The sequence below is a fragment of the Phalaenopsis equestris genome, unplaced genomic scaffold (genome assembly GCF_001263595.1).
Source record: "Phalaenopsis equestris unplaced genomic scaffold, ASM126359v1 Scaffold000840, whole genome shotgun sequence".
In the NCBI taxonomy this organism is placed as follows: domain Eukaryota; kingdom Viridiplantae; phylum Streptophyta; class Magnoliopsida; order Asparagales; family Orchidaceae; genus Phalaenopsis; species Phalaenopsis equestris.
In genome coordinates, this window is record NW_018165280.1 from 5,494,672 (window position 1) to 5,511,829 (window position 17,158).

The 17,158-nt window shown below is 34.3% G+C and overlaps 2 protein-coding genes across 2 annotated transcripts; one reads left to right on the plus strand and one right to left on the minus strand.

Moving 5' to 3' along the window:
* Nucleotides 1–4,082: 4,082 nt before the first annotated feature.
* Nucleotides 4,083–7,244, plus strand: LOC110031581 (protein trichome birefringence-like 19). The gene is made up of 2 exons (XM_020734830.1): nt 4,083–5,129; nt 6,477–7,244. The coding sequence occupies exons 1-2, from the start codon at nt 4,413–4,415 to the stop codon at nt 7,242–7,244; spliced, it is 1,485 nt and encodes a 494-aa protein (XP_020590489.1). The 5' UTR covers nt 4,083–4,412.
* A 5,654-nt stretch (nt 7,245–12,898) lies between these two features.
* LOC110031686 (chlorophyll a-b binding protein CP29.1, chloroplastic-like) lies at nt 12,899–16,292 on the minus strand. The gene is made up of 2 exons (XM_020735023.1): nt 15,750–16,292; nt 12,899–13,442 (listed from the first exon to the last, which is right to left on the minus strand). The coding sequence occupies exons 1-2, from the start codon at nt 16,239–16,241 to the stop codon at nt 13,077–13,079; spliced, it is 858 nt and encodes a 285-aa protein (XP_020590682.1). The 5' UTR covers nt 16,242–16,292; the 3' UTR covers nt 12,899–13,076.
* Between the last annotated feature and the right edge of the window lie 866 nt (nt 16,293–17,158).

Below are 17,158 nucleotides of genomic sequence, written 5' to 3' on the forward strand. Positions count from 1 at the left end.
GATTAATTGAAATTAGTTAGCAGAGTATAAAACAATTCATTTATGAGCAATTCTCAGCTTCAGCTTAAGAAAATTAAAATCTGTAGCCCATTCTCTCACTCTTCTTATTTTTGCACTATGAGTTCATTTATGAGCAACTCTTAGCTTAAGAAAATCAAAAGGGTTACCCTTTCTCTCACTTTTTGTTATTATCTCCTTTAATGCATTCATTAAAATTTGATGAATTTTTTAAAGTCCATGTTATTAAAAAAGGTCTAATAAAATGGACATGATAAAAGTCGATTGATTTTGACTTTACTGTTGAAAATGTTGATGGAATCATAAATCAAAGATTTAATTCATGAAACACTAGATATTTCATGTCAAATCACGAAGAAAAACAAAATTGAAGCGTGGAAAGATATAATGATTCTTGTTGTCTTATTCTTATGAGTTGTGTTTTCTAAATTGATGTTTGTTCTTATGGATACGAAGATAATCACTCATTAGTAATTATTTCTTACACATTTGCACTTTTAATTTTATCCATCATAAAATTTGAAAATACAAATAGGTCTTCACACTTATATTTTTTACCATAGTTTAAAAATTTAATATTCATAAGCCTATACTTTATTATATCTTATTAATTAGACTTAATTTTAAGATAACATAAATAATGCATTTATTTATATATATTAGCGCACATAAAATAAATAATTATTTATTTTTCTAACAATCTCCCACTTGAGTCGCATATGTTAATTTATAAATGTGTTTAACTTTGTGAGCTCAAACTTTGCTATCAAGTATCAGGGTTTTCGTTAATAATCTCGTCCATTAATTATATCAATATAGAACCAAAGCGGCTTTCATCACAAGTATAACATGACTAGACCCATCAATAATTGCATATCAATACAATCAAATAACATATATTAAATATGGATGTGTAGCATGAAACTTATATGCAATGTGATCTATACATGCCCAACTTCAACTAGTCCAAACTGAAACTTTAATGAGATAAAAAAAAAAAAAATCAAAGCCAGAGTGAAAAATAAATTGAATTCTCCATTTATTCAGGAAACACACAATGTCTATATATTTAAAAGAAAATAGCATCCAAATACAAACTCCCACTAAAATCATATACTATCAAGTAAATGAACCCCTATATGTGCAGTATGCTCATGAAAGACCTTGGGTGGAATTCCTTTAATGAGCAGATCTGCAATCATGGAGTTTGTGTCAATGTGTTTTACAGATATTTGACTACTCTAAACTCTTTCTTTAACAACAAAGTACTTAATCACTTTATATTTTGATTTTTAAGAACCTCTGTTGTTATTAGAATACATAATTGCTAATTTATTGTCACAAAATAACCTAAGTAGTTTTTCTATACTTTTTATAATTCATAGCCCAATAACAAAATTTTTCAACCATATTTCATGAATGGATACTTCGTAATATGCCACAAACTCTACTATCACGATGGAAGAAGCTATTTGTGACTGCTTTGCACTAGTCCAAGCAATATCTCCTCTAGTAAGTATATAAATATAGCCCGAAGTGAATCGAAGACTATCATGACGTCCACCAAAATCTGAATCTAACTAATCAATGGTCTCAAACTAGTCTGACTTTTTATGTGAACATGTAATCTTTCGTTCTTCATATATACCACATAACCCATTTTGATGTTTTCTAGTGACCATGTATAGGGTTGCTCATTTATCTATCCAAAATTCCAAAAATGCATGTGGAATTTGAGGCTAAGGAAATAGATAGTAATCATTTCAAGCAAGCATTGATTATCTTGTTAACATAAATAACTGTACCAGTAAAATGTAAATTTAAAGAAAGACTGAACTGATTATTTTCAAATGAACAAGTATATTCAGATTTATCCAAAGTTGAAATAGAAATTGAATTTCATCTAAATGACAATATAATAAAAGTATATTTCAAATCCAAATAGTAACCAATACATAATAATAATCTAAATGTCATATAGCTTTAACTTCAACTCTTTTAGCATCACCCACATGGATGAATCTTTCAGCATCAATTGGCTTTTAGTAACTTAGACAACCTTGCATAAACACATTTATATGAGTAGTGGCACCTGAAGGAATTCACCATGTGTGTTTTGACACTAAGGTTAAATTAGCTTCAGAACAAATCAAATTAAGAAATGCACCTATCTTTGCTTGCCAAACTTGATATCACTTATTAAAAATTATAATATTTCTATTTTTTATGTGATATGAAAGATCTGGAGGGCATAAATGCACGAAAGTAAAATTTAAGTGTTATATTTATTTAAATACATAAACAATTGGATGGAATGTACCCTCAAAATGAAATATGAACAACTTATATGATAATTTAAGATTATGAATCCGCAAAAATTTAATATTTTTCTTTCATTTAATTTTACTCAAATTGCAAGCATCAAAATCAAAGCTTCATGATAGCTAAATCTCAATGAATCGGGCTATCTAATTTAATAAATGGGCCGCCCACATATTTAAAGGGTGCTCGAATCACTATAATTAACCAGCGGTCCACAAAAGAGTGACAGATAATTTTTACTGTCGACTTTAATAGAAATGGATTATAAGATTTTTATTATGGAAACTATTTTAATATTTTTATATAAATAGTTTAAAATTTTAGAGTAGATTAAAAAAAAAAAGCTCATATAACTAAATTAAAATATATAAGTTTTTGCATTAATCTTTTTTTATATAAATAGAGATTTATTTAAAAAAAGATTTTACTATTATAATTTTTATTTCAATTTTTATAGACACTTGCAACCATGCAAAGCATAATTAGGACTTATTTAGCATAGCAAATTGTAAAAATAGTTTTAGAAATATTATATATATATATATATAGAGGAGGGGACTGAGAAGGATTATATATATATATATATATATTGAAAACTATTAAAAATATTCTTATAGCCAATACACTAATAAATTAGGTTAAAAAAGTTATCTCTCATCTTAAAAAAATTTTAAATACTATAAAAAATATAGTCAAATAAAAACTAAAAAAAATGAGTAAAATAAAATAGTAAGAGAGGGGCTCTTAATAGATAGGATTCTGTATAAATGATAGTTTTTATTCAAAAAAAAATCCAACAACATATAGTCAAAGGCCGATTTATTTTAAAATTTAGTTAATTACACTATTGCTCTTGATTGATTGTCTTTATTCCTCTTCCTAATTGTAATTTCTTTCGAAGAATCTCTCATTGATATTATGAATTCATACATTAATCTTGTTGAGACTTGCTCATCCTCATGGCCTTGGCATTGTGCCTACTCAGTCTTCCACACACAAGTACCCGGTGCCAAATACCAATTAATTAATCTGTATTGTTTGTAGGGTCTTCGCCCAACCAAGCCTATTAGCCTAAACCTTATTAGTGGGCATAAACCAACGTCGGCATTCGACAATGCCTTAGCTCGACTTAACTAAATATTGGTTGGGATATATGTTGCTTATCCTATATCAAAGGCCTTAGCTTTCACCTCTAAATAAAGACTTAAATGCAAGATGCAAGTATGAGGCTCATACATGAAAATGGGCACATAGTTTTAGACTATTCTTTGTTAAGTCTAGCTCTAAATTTCTTCATCCCTCTCTTCATGCACTCATGTTCATTTTGATTCATTCTTCCTTCCAAAGAACCCAATCAGATCCCTCATAAAAATTCTTTTGGTAGACAAATTCCTTCCATCCATCACAATTTATCCAATAATCTCAAGAAATTTTCAGCCTATTTTTAATCAAACAATATTTTTCTATCCAATATTTAATTCAGTCCTTCCCATCTTACAACTTCAAGGCATCTATACAAACTGAAATTCTCAACCTACTCCATTTATCAGCACTCCAAAAAAAAGTCAAACAACTCCTGTTCATCTGGATATTACATTAAATACAATTATTTTACTACTAAAAATGATTTTCCATATAATTTAAGCCAGCAGGCAGCACAAAAGAGTAAAGCAGAATAAACAAACATCCATATGTCAAACAAGAAGTTATGCCATTAGTAATAAATCATAGCTGTGGTGGCTTGCCTATGTCATTAGTACAATATCAAACAAATAATTCAAAACAACAACAATACTATAATAATATGGTCAGGCAGGTAGAGCCTTCTGATGTGCCAACTTCCAAATTATCATAATTTAAAAACCTTTCCTACTAATACAAGTAAACTAAATAAGTTGGGATTCCATTTGGAAGTCTATCAAACATCAACCTGCTCAGTTCATAAAATTAGACTGAAAATTCCAACCACCGGTTTTATTACCAGTTGAAATAAGCATGGTTCTATCAGATCCTGGCAACCCTTCTCTCTCTTTTTCTCTCTATCTTTTGTGCAGAGCTGAAGTGGGATTTTCATGAAGTCCAAAGGCTTGGATCTTACCAATGGGAGGACTGGAGCATTTACATTATTTTCTGTTTTTAAGTTTATTGTTCTCTCCTCTGTTGCATTCGTCTTCCTCAATATCTCCCTCCCTCTCTATACCATCGTTTCAACTCGTTATAACTTCAGCATAAAGCAACCAATCCTCAAGTTTGCTTCTTCTTCTTCTACTTCGAACTCTGTTTCATTTCCTATATATCAATCTAACTATTCTAATAACACAAGACAAGGAGCTTCTTCAACAACACCTTCTGCAAAGCCCTCAGCCAATTCTAACTCCATATCTTCTCTGCTTCTTCTTCAATCACCAACTGTTAAATTAGTACAGAATTCTTCTGCGGCTGCTTCATTTTCTAATGACAAATTGAATTCTTCGGTTAAAAAGCAAATTGGGAGGCAGAGGATATTGCAGAAGGGATGTGATTTATCTAAAGGGGAATGGGTGCAAGATCCAAATGCGCCATACTATACGAATTCAACTTGTTGGATGATACAGGAGCATCAGAACTGCATCAAATTTGGAAGGCCCAACTTGGATTTTCTCAAGTGGAGGTGGAAGCCGGATGGCTGCGAGCTTCCGCTGCTTGATCCGGCCCAGTTCTTGGAGAAGATGAGGGGGAAGATTTTGGCCTTCGTTGGAGACTCGTTGGCTAGAAATCAAATGCAGTCTTTGATGTGCCTTTTGTCCAGGGTACGTTTCTTTTTCAACTTTATTGATGCTGGCAATTAATTTGATTTTAAGGAGGTATTATATATACGTTGAAAAGTTTTGTTTTTTTCTTAAAATGAAATCTAATACTTACAAAATATAGCTTCTGAGCCAAATTTGCAGCGAATTAATATATATATATATATATCTATAAAGGAATGGCCTGAGGCGATTATACGATCCCAGGGCATCCTCGATTGGCCTAACAATTCAAGTACCACATCATTCACCGGGGGGAATTGAACTCCAGAACAGAGAGGACTTACAACTGATAAACAGGTGCCCGGCCAACTGATCAGAGTACGAGGTGCAGCGAATTAATACATATAATATATTTGGTGTGGTGGTTAACTAGCTTTTGGTGGTCATTCCCAGCACACCTGTTACACACCTAATAGACGATTGCTATTTCTGTCCTAACACATTATAGGAAACAGCTAGCAAGCACAAAAATGAAAGGGCACAACTAATTTTCAAAGATATTACAAAAGTAATAATTGCTGGATTATCATGAACGGAAGAAGGCACAAGAGGTTGAGTTTTGAAGTTGCTCAAATGAGTTTAAGAAATAAACTCTATGGTAGAACTAGGTTAAAGCTTTTGCTCACCCTAAAATTTGATATTTTTCGACAAATGATATAAAATTTAATATTTTTTTTCTTTATCATTTAGTAAATTTTGTAATTTTGCTCACTCTCTATAGACATTGATGATGGGGGGTTTCACTTTCAATGATTGGAGGAACCATGATAAATTGATGTTAGGAGGCATCGATGTCACAGAAAGAACATTGAAGGAGGTAGTCGCCCTATAGGAGTGATTCTAAAAATGAGGGACGAAAGGATGATAAGTAAATGGGCTCGACAACAAGTTTTTCAAGCAAGAAAATCTAGAAACTAACTGAGAACTCTTGCAAAAGGGAAATGATTTTGGGGCAAGGGATCATTGTATGAAGGCGGCAAGGGCACGTAGTCGTTGATTTAGTGGTTGTTTGGGTAGCTTTTTCATTATTTTACCTCTAAAACTAATGTTATGCATTCATTTGTCTATGTTTTTATGTTTCATTAATATTTTTGGTCATTATAATAAATCTGTTCTTATAATCACATCTACTAAAATGTACTAGTTGTAACAAAACCATTACATGACATTTTCAATATAGATATGGATGTATGTGTGTGTGTGTGTGTGTGTTCAGAGATTGGCCAGGGGGTATAATCTGAAATATCACCCACTGAAAATCCAATTAAATTACCCTGAAATTTTCATTTCAATCAACACATTCCAAAACAAACTAATATTACTGCCATTTTCAAATCTAAATTTCAGGCGGAGTTCCCAAAAGAGATGCCATCAACAGAGGAGAACCAAACACGCATGTTCTACGAAAGCCACAACTTCACCATCTGGTTCTTCTGGTCTCCCTTCCTGGTTCGTGCAGCCCAATCCAACCACACCCTGCACAGCTTCCCTTCATGGAATCTCTACCTCGACGAGCCCGACCCGCTATGGCCTTCCCTCCTCCCCAACTTCAACTTCGTCGTCCTCAACTCCGGCAACTGGTACACCCGCCCCTCCCTCTTCCACCTCAACCGCACCCTCGTCGGCTGCCACTACTGCCCCATACCCAACCCACCTTACATGAGCCTGCGCCGCGCCCATCGCCACGCCTTTCGCACCGCACTCAACACCGTCGCCGCCGCCCGCCGGCGAGGCTTCAAAGGCCTCACCGTCGTGCGGACGGTCTCTCCGTCGCACTTCGAGGGAGGAGAGTGGGACAAGGGAGGTGATTGTGCGCGCACGAAGCCGTTTCGTGGGGGCGAGGAGGCGCCGAGGCTGGAGGGATTGGAGAAGGAGATGTATGAGGAGCAGTTGAAGGAGTTTTGGAAGGCGAAGTGGGAGGGGAGTGAGGTAGGGTTGGAGTTTAGGCTTTTGGATGCCACTAAGGCTATGCTGATGAGGGCGGATGGGCATCCGAGCAAGCACGGCCACTCCGCCAATGAGGTGATGGTTATGTATAATGATTGCGTGCATTGGTGTCTTCCGGGGCCTGTGGATATGTGGAATGATTTCTTGTTTCAAATTATTGATATGTGAGGTCTATATGAATTTTTAAATTTTTTTTTCCTATTTTTTAGATTTTTTTTTTAATTTGATTTTAGTGATGATGCATGTATATGTTCAATAATGTTGAAGCTATTGATTCTTTAGTAAAATAAGTTTCCATTGGATTTGTAGAATTTTTGATTTATTAGTGATGTTTAGTTCGCAAAGGGGCTTTACAAAAGTAATACATGTTGTTAAAGGCTCCAAAGAATATTGATAGTGGAAGAGTTTAAGATGTGTTCTTCTTGGCTTAAATAAAAATTTGAAGAAGGAAATTGATAATGGGAAGTATGTAATTGGGTGAAAACTCTAGCCCTTTTCTAGCAATCCACTCATTAGTTTCTAATGCTATATTTTATATTGTTTTCATTAACTGATTTTACATACCGCGAATTAAAAAATCCCTTATATTGCATATCATGTAATTGAAACATAGATATTACACCTTACACAATCTGTTACGCCTCCTTTCACCCAATGTTTAGCCCTTGTCATTCTTAATGGTTACAAAACTATCAAAGCCCCTCCCATAGAGCTCCCTCACTACATATTTACTTAATGCCATTGATGAGAAGAAACCCCTCTGCCACTGAGCTTACATGTTAGGATAAGGAACCTCCCCCACCAAGTTTGCTATCTATCAAGCTTCTGTCATTTCAAAGTGTTACAAAACTGTTGAAACCCCTCCCATAGAGATCTCTCCCCATTTGCATGTCTGAGGCGATCGATTAGGAAAAACACCTCTCACACCGAGCTCTCTCTTTAGGGTAAGGTACCTCTCCGACGAGTTCTTAATAGGACCTTTTCTAAGCTCCTTCCAACTTCTTTCTTCAAAGAGGTTCAAGTTCATCCTTTGTCGATTTCAGCCCTATAATGTTGCCTTTTCTTTTCTTTTTGTTGTTTTAATGAAAATTTTTTGGGATTTTTTCTTTCCATGTTTTTGCATTATTTGTTCTATCCTTTCCTTAGATCATGAATTCCATTCAAAGCTTTATGCAGGTTTGCTCTTCTTCATTAATAGTTGGTTGTCTTGTTCCTCCGCCATCATTACCTTTTTACTATTTACTTCTGTCAAGCCTTACCATTAGATATCGATTGGCTGATCTACTTTACATGAAAACCATATTTGTAATATTGATGAGAGAGAAAATATTAGTATTTAATATTATATTTGCTACTAAATTGCTTTCTTACTAAGACACTGTTTTTGTGGTAGTCCATTTCTATACAAATTTAACTCTTCTAACTATATTATACAGATGATCAATGATTAAATAGGAAGCAAATATGATGCTCCTTATTTGTCATTAATGCATAATTCAAAAAAAAAAATGCTCTATACGATGTCATGAATTTACAACATCTATATTTTTTAAATAAAATTGTCAACAAATTCAATAATTATTTTTTCTAAAGCCTTGGTCTTGATCTATTTGATTGAACAATCCTAGAACCCCACATTTTAGTCATAAGTTTTTAATTTAAATGTCAATAAGCATCTTAGGTCTAATAGGGATGCAAGTCTTTTCTTATTTATTTTAGATGAGAATACAATGAAGCATACTATTGGATGTTGAATTAGGTATAATAGGGTTGCGAGTTTTTTTTATTTGCTTTACTAATAATTCATAGATCTTCAAGAAAAAAACATACGGAAACTGGATAATATTGTATTTTTTATGTTTCTATGAATATTTCTTAGGTTAATATAACTTGAAATCAGATTATCAAACTTTTAAGTTGATTTTTTATAATCCCAGACATGCAAATTTATGTGGACCTCAATCCTCTAGTGCTATTATTATGCATATGTATTTATCTTTTTACATATACGCTAGTATATATGCCACTTAATTTTTTTTTCATTTCTAAGAGGATGATAGCAAGTATGAGCTCAAGTCATTCATCAACATCACAAGACATCATTAATTAAAGAATTAATCTAACATGCAACTTATTATGTATAATTTATGTCTTATAAAGACAAAAATTATGAGAGGAACTTTTATCGTTGCCCAAGAAATTTCTTAGAGAATGCTTACAACTATTTCAAATGGATAGAAGAAGTGATTGATGAAATATTTGATGACAATAATACAAAAAGATCAGCAAGAGATGATGACACGATGAAGAAGAACTTTGAAATATAAGATTATTTATCAAAACCTTGATTTCAATCAATGTTATAGTCATAGCTATTATTATGTTATAGTTATGGGGACACCACTTTTATTGTTAAAGTTAAGGACTTGTGAAGATGTCCAAGTATTTTGAACTATAAACTTTTGTAAACCGAAGTATGTACTAATATAGTCTTTAGTATTGGGTTGTTCTATATATCTTGCTTACGGCATGCACGCACTTGGAAACTCTTTATAGCATTTCTAGTAAATTTGTAATTGAATAAAGTTTGTGTTATCTTTTTTGTAGCATTTCTATGAATATGTTGTGTACAATATATATAATTAGTTATGCATGGTATGTTTAGGTGTTAGATGTGTAACTTGAGATTTAGGTGTTCCATATGTAACAACATAAGAATTAAGTGGTATGATTGTGTCAAAATAATTCTTTTATAAGATGAAAGTCATTTAGTGATTTTGGTTACTTATGATTTATTTATTACATATATAGATGTCTTTTACAAGTGAGAATTCACCAAGCTTGGACCATTATTCTTTCCTGTTTCAAGTCCCATAATCTGCTTAATAATGAGGCATTTACATGCATACCACCCAATTCCCATGCATTTACATATCATGCAACTAAACGTTACATTTTACATTTATACTGCCCAAATATTTTACATCACTTGAAAAATACCACCATTTTAACATTTGAAATATAAAATACACATTTTCATGTAGAGATATAGTGGCATGTATGTACAAGTTGTATTAGATATGTAAATACATAGGAAATAAGTGGTATGTATATAAAACTTCTAATATGAGTCAATCTTTTAATTGCATGTATGGAAAAAAAAAAAAACTTCAATAGATCACTTCAATAGATCCACACTTATGAATCAGATACAAATTTTTATTGTTCAGGAAGCTTCCATTCATAGGATGTAGTTGAGAGGAATTGAATTTATATTAGCAATCATATACATATAAGAAACACAAATATGGTTGATAACATGCAACCAAAGGGCAGCATTAACTTACCACTTGATGCCTATGCATAAATATAAATCTATTACTAATTAAAGAAGGTAATCAACTTTCGTGAGGATTTTGTTTCATGTGTGTTCATCATAGAACTCGAAAGATTTAGATCTTAATGATCTGATATGACTTTTGAAGAATGATATATCACCTTGAGGGAAGGAAATACTACATTAAAATGAATCTAATCATTCAGATGATAAAATTTGTAAGATTATGGGTTTATAGAGCCATGGGATTTTCTCCTACCTTTTGGGTATATGATTTATTTTATTCTGGAGTCTGGTATCACTACAAAGGCAAGCCCTCATAGTTTATTACATCTTCAGACTTACGAGATACAAGAAAAATTCTCAATTAAATCATTAACTTTCATTATTAAGCCAAAACGAGGGATCGTGTACCCACAACATCAAAGGCTTCTTCTGATGGCTTGCGTCTCCATATACGTTTGTATAGGATGAGATGCCTTCAGAGGCGTTTCGTTGTGTTGTGGCCCGGTTAGTAACATACGTACCAATGAATTCATGCTAGCATATTTTTCTTTAGCTCTTAAAAGCAGGTCATCATGTGTCGGTGGGGAAGCTAGACGGTGTCTCGGTCCAGCTTTAATGAAAGTGTGAAAGTACTGTTGCTTGTGAATGTGGTAATATTTATCATTCTAAGCCCCAAGTAAAGCTTAATGAGCACCAGAGCTGGAATAACTGGAATCAGTTGGTTCCTCCGGCTGAACTTAACAGGGACCCTAGAGGTGTTGTCTTTTTTATACTTGTGGTGTGGTTTTTCTTTCTTAAAATTTTCTTCTCATTTTAGGAGAGACCGCACACCCCATCTTGTGCAAGATATAGGTGATTGAACACTTCTCCTTTCGGGCCAATGTCTCAAACACAGAATGAATCCTTAAGACAATCGTGCTCATGTCCTTTTCTTTTTGTCAGGAAGGAGACATGTGTGTTGTTAGTGACTTTACGACTATTTTCTTCGTCGTGAACGTCAGACAATGTATAGAATTTGTTTACTCTTAAGAGAAAACAATCCTAGGGAAACTCCATTTCCTCAAGCTCATCAATCTTGATTTCATCAATTTTGTTCTTCTTTTTCTATCAAATAGAAAGGTTTTTATTCCTCCGATGAGTGCTTAGTCAATGGTACAGTCTTAGAGTTGAACTCAATCTCGAATAATGATGACGGTAGAACGTCTTCTTCTTATAGAAGGATATTCTTTCCTTTTACAATCTATTTCCTCCTTAATTTCGACAACAGGTCAAACCACAATAAACTTCAGAGTCATTTTAGTGGTAGGACTTTCTCGGACAGAGTTCGCGTAAGTAAAGGGAACTCCTGGTGGGATGTCAAATTCAACTCGATCCGTGGCTCTATTACCTCTAGGGCAGCAGTCTTTAGTATAGTATGAGGGAAAATGCCAGTTGGGAGTTGCTCTTGACCATAGAACAATCAAACAAGTTTGACTCTCTATTTATGGGTTACTTTCGTAAGGTCTTTTTCGCGGATATGTTCCAAGGCATTTTCAATCTAATCCTATTTGGACATACACACTTGGATTATCACGCAAACTTTATCTTACAAAATTTGTCCATGTTCTTTCCCTCATTTGTCTTCATTGGTATATGCCCTTACCTTCTGATTCCTCTCTTCTCCAAATTAATCATATAATCCAGAAGAGATAATTACCCGAAAAATGGAATTATACAACAATATACAAGCCAACGACTCCAAAAATAAAATAAAAGAGATAAAAAGAACGAAAATAATCAAAACATGAATTGCATTGGCGAGTAGATACATAAAAGAGTAAATGCATGATAGTTGCAAAGGATTTTTAAATACTAAAAAAGCCAGACAAAAATTCATTTCAAAGACATTTAACAAAGACAACATCACTTTCAACTACATTTATGGGTGATTGCTAATAGATTTCTTTCCACTGCGGAAGTTCCATAGACTCATACAATAGATATACATCGTAGTACAAGATTGAACCTAAACAATGCTGTCAAAAAGTTGAAAATAAATATAATCAACTATTATAAACAGCTTGAGATCTCCATTGTCATCCCTAGTGAATAAAGCTTAAACATAAAGAATGAAAATAAAATGAAAATTTTATAAAATAGCATCAACACTTTAATCTGACTCGATTAAGACATTGTTTTGGGATGAAATGGCTTTTGAACACTCACACAATAAAAATAGGTATCCTCTTTAAAGATAAAAGCAGGATACATAATGGTAAGGGTTTTGTGTTTGGATAGGTAGAAATCCCTTTCATTAAACTCCAAACCACAGACAAGGTAAAATCAAGCATTTGTTTGACACAACCAAATAACACTAAAATATATTAAATACCCTATATTTCAATTATATTACATTTATTTTACACGGCCCTTACTTAACTATATGCACGGAGCAACTCAGACATTCAACAAATGATATCAAGTACTCAGCCATTACAGAGACAAGAAACACAGCTCTTTAAAACGGCATTAAATTTAATATACATCTCAAGCAACAAGTCCTGATACAGTCATAACGCAAATCCTCCGGAGATGACCAAAAGACCCAACTCCATGACCAAAATTCTGAAGCCAACTAAACATGTAACTTACAGAAAACATAATATTTGACAACTTCATTAAGAGGAGGAGGAGAAAGTGTCGATGATGGTTGTGTGGAGTGGGTCGCTGAGGTGTGTGGCCCAGTTGTTTAGCGGGCCTTTTCCGGTGACGGCGGCCTGCACAGCGAAGCCGAGGAAGCCGACCATTGCGAGGCGAGCATGCTTGATCTCAGCCAGCTGCAGTGTGGCCTTCTTCTCTGGGTCGGCAGCCAAGCCCAGCGGATCAAAGAACTGGCCGCCGGGGTAAAGTCTCTTCTCTGGGTCGAGCTCGGCGTTCCTCTGAAACTCAATGTATCCGATCAGCAAGACCTCGATCCATATCAAGGTTGTGATGGAGAAAGGCAGCGGTTGTCCCAAGTATGATGAACCCTCCACCAGCTCTACCTGCAATAACGGTAGAATTCAGTCATACATATGCTTGGTCAACTAGATATGTACTTAGTTAGAACACCTATGAGCTTGAAATTAATAAGAAAAAATGCAAATGTGAGTTTCTTTTTTACTTTATTTCCTTTTTCTTATCTTTATTTTTTTATTTTTTTGCATGGACTTCACTCTGTTTACTTGGATTGCTTTATTTATTTTAAATAAAAAATTTTTCCATTCCACATTTCAAAATAATAACAATAACAATAATAACGAGCAAAGTTCTGTTTTATCTCAATTATTTTCTGAAAATTAGGTTTTTACATCAAGTTTGTTTGAAAGCTAAATAGACTTCATTTACCTTTGTGAGCTTATGTAGTAGGAGTGTAAAAAACTCCTAACTTTAGCTTGAGGTTGAGTTGAGCTCGTGAGAATAATGGTGGGCTCGCAAGCTGGCTAATGAGTTGGAGCCAAAAGAAGAAGTTGCCACAAAAGCTCATTAGAGATGACATTAACGTAACCAGTGGCAAGCTAAATGAGCCAGTTCGTCAGTCGACTCAAACTCAAACTCGTTTAAAATGCAAACTTGAGTTTGAGCTCGAGCACAAGCTTATTGCTCGATAAGCTTCTCGAGAGCTGGTTAGTGAGTCAAGTTTCACGGACTCTTACTCTCCTATTACCTAGTAATTTTGCAGGATCCCATACTCAGTCAATAAAATTTAAAATGTTGGAACGATGTATTTATTAGAATTTATGGACAAGATAAAAAATTAGCATATGTTAGTGCCCAAATCTAAATTCATCCAATCATTATTCAAAGATTTAAAACAATTAATGCTAAGTTGAATGGAGTGAAAAGTCAAGCCCTTTTTTAAAGTAAAAATTTCTCATCTATTTGAGTAATTGGACTTCCATTGTAAACATAGGCTTCTCAATGCTCTTTCAAATTCTTCATATATTATGTATTATAAAATTATAAGTGCCAAAGATATATAGTTCACCTTAGAATTTGACTATTATATTGATGATGCCTAGAATTACAAGGTTTAATGCTTCTTTCTTTTTAATACTTAATATGTTAGATGAAATATTACATCAATTTTAGGAAATCATTAAAAAGGCCCAACCTCAAAATATCAAATAACTGAAGAATTTAAAGTCTTGTCCTTTGATCTTGTTTATCTTGTTTGTTAGCAGAAGTTAAGTTGCGCTTACTTTGATTTGTAAATATGTTAGCGGCGTATTATCATATTTCCACTTTCTTCATACTATAAAAGCTTATGTGCTTGCAGGTTGATCCGAAATCAGATTCCATAACAAGACACAATAAAGCTTATTATTGAATCTATAGTGCATTATTTCTAAAGATCAGGATTAATGCTCATTTTTGTTCTGATCCCTCCTATTTTTCTACATTTAAGGACTCAAGTGGATTAGATGTGCACTTGGGGACAATCCTAAAGCACAAATGTTAGAAATAGGACAAATTGACATCAAAATGGCCTCCTGCAAAGTCCTAACTCTTCATGTAGTGTTGTTTGTTCCTTGAGTTTGGCGAACTTATTCAGTCTTTGTTAGCACAATCTGGTTTTAGTATTGTATTACCAAAAGTTGTGATTTGTAAGAGGAATGTCTTCATTGGAAAAAAAATTGTTTAGGTTTTCTAATAAAGTTGATGTTAATGTTTCTCCTATTAAAACGAATGTCTTCAATCTTCATGCTAGACATGAAAAGCTTGAACACGATTATCATGATAGAACTAAATGAATGATGAAATGAATGTAAATTCAAATTTATAATTGAATAAAAATTTTTAAGTGTAAAATATGTGTTGAATCTTAACAAACTAAAGAACCTTTCAAGCAAGTTGAAAGAAAGTCCCCTATTTAATAGTACATTCAAAGAAATGCATGTGATTCCAATAGAATTCCAACTATATGTGAGAATCATAACTTCAAAACCTTTATTAATGACTATACTCGTTTTTGTTACAGTTATCTTTTTAAATATAAAGATGAAGTATTTGATAGATTGGTAATCGATCAGGTCAGATTTTAGAACCAATAAGAAAAGATAGATAAATCCTCAGATCTGATCAAGGGGATGAATACATCCTCACTTATCATGGATAAATTTTGTGAAGAGTGACATCACCCATGAAGTGATTGCTGTATCATCAATATATGAACTTACTATGCATCAACTGAATGTTACAAAAACAATTTTAAATGATTATTAGCAATAAGAAATATATGCTAATCTGATCACGGAATGAAGATTTGGATAACATTTTAAAAAAGTCTACAGAGACATATATGAATGTACCTTGCCGGCATCCTGCCAAGTGATGCCTGTGAGGGCCTCGACGGCGAGTGCGCCCAGTGTGGCTAACATCGCCCAGCGGCCATGAATGAGCTCGCACTCCCGAAAACGTTGGAGTCCGAAAACCTCCGCATATGGCTGGAAGGGCGTCGACTTGACATCAGCCGTCTCTGTTCTGGTACCAATCACATCACCGGCGAGGTTCTTCGCGAGGTTCTGGTCGAGGGAATCAAGATCAAACTGCAAGTACTCCGCCGGCTTGCCTAAACCAAAGGGATCGAAGCCATAGTCACCAACCAGAGTGCCGTCCAGCCACTCAGGAGCTTTAGCTCCTGGGTACCAGAGAGGCCGGTCTGAGCTTCCGGCAGGCTTTTTCGCCTTGGGTTTCTTTTTGCCGAACCCGAATCTGGCCTGAAATCGCCCGCTGTCGGGCGTGGCGGTCATGCGTGTGCCGAGAAAAGTGGAGACGGCGGCGGCGGCGGTGGAAGCGGCCATTGGCTTTGAAAGGTTGGAGATGAAACTGGATTGTGAAGACGATCGTAGAAGTGCTTCTGCTTTATGAGAGTGGGGAGCGACCTCGAAAATCAGGGATCCAAGATCGTGCGGTTGGTTGGGTCGATCGAATCAATCTGATGGCTGTGATTTTCCCATGCCTTATCGTCTTATCTGTTTGCTTGGATGACGAGAGATTTTCTTTTGGACGAGATGAAGGGGAGCGTGGCTTCATTGGCTGGCAGAGGGGAAGGCAGCTTGTGCGGCTGGAATAATTCCAATGGCATGTTTGTAATATTTATAATGATAATTTAATATTCACATTTAAAAAAACTTGGGTGTTATAGACCTATACATGAAAAATAAAGAAGAGTATTCTTATTTTAAAAATTTAATAATAATAATAATAATTTTGATATGAGGTTAAAAATTTGAGTGGCATGTTTGTAAATATATAGGTTTTAGATACATAGATATATAAAAAACTAAGGGTCCGTTTGGGACAGCTTATTTGGTGCGGTGACGTTTTGAAAACGCACCTGATTCGTTTGGGTAAATTGCGTTTTGACAGCTTATGCGTTTTCAACACGTTGAAAACAGTATTTTCACACCGCACCTATCTAGGCGTGATGACAACTTTCTAACAGCGATCTGACTTTTCCAAAAAAAATAAAAATTAATAGTAGCCCCCGCACCTAGCTTATCTAGTCACCTAGCTTATCAGTAGATTATATTATTTTTAATCAGCTTATCAGCAGATTATTTAATAAGCTGCCCCAAACAGACCCTAAGAATGTCATATTTAGTAAGAAATTAGGAATGTTATCATCGGGTCTTTAGTCCATAATAACACTGAAATTTAACTTCTACTCCTCCCTCTCATGTGAATATATGGAGTCTATTTTAGCTTCGAAGGGAGA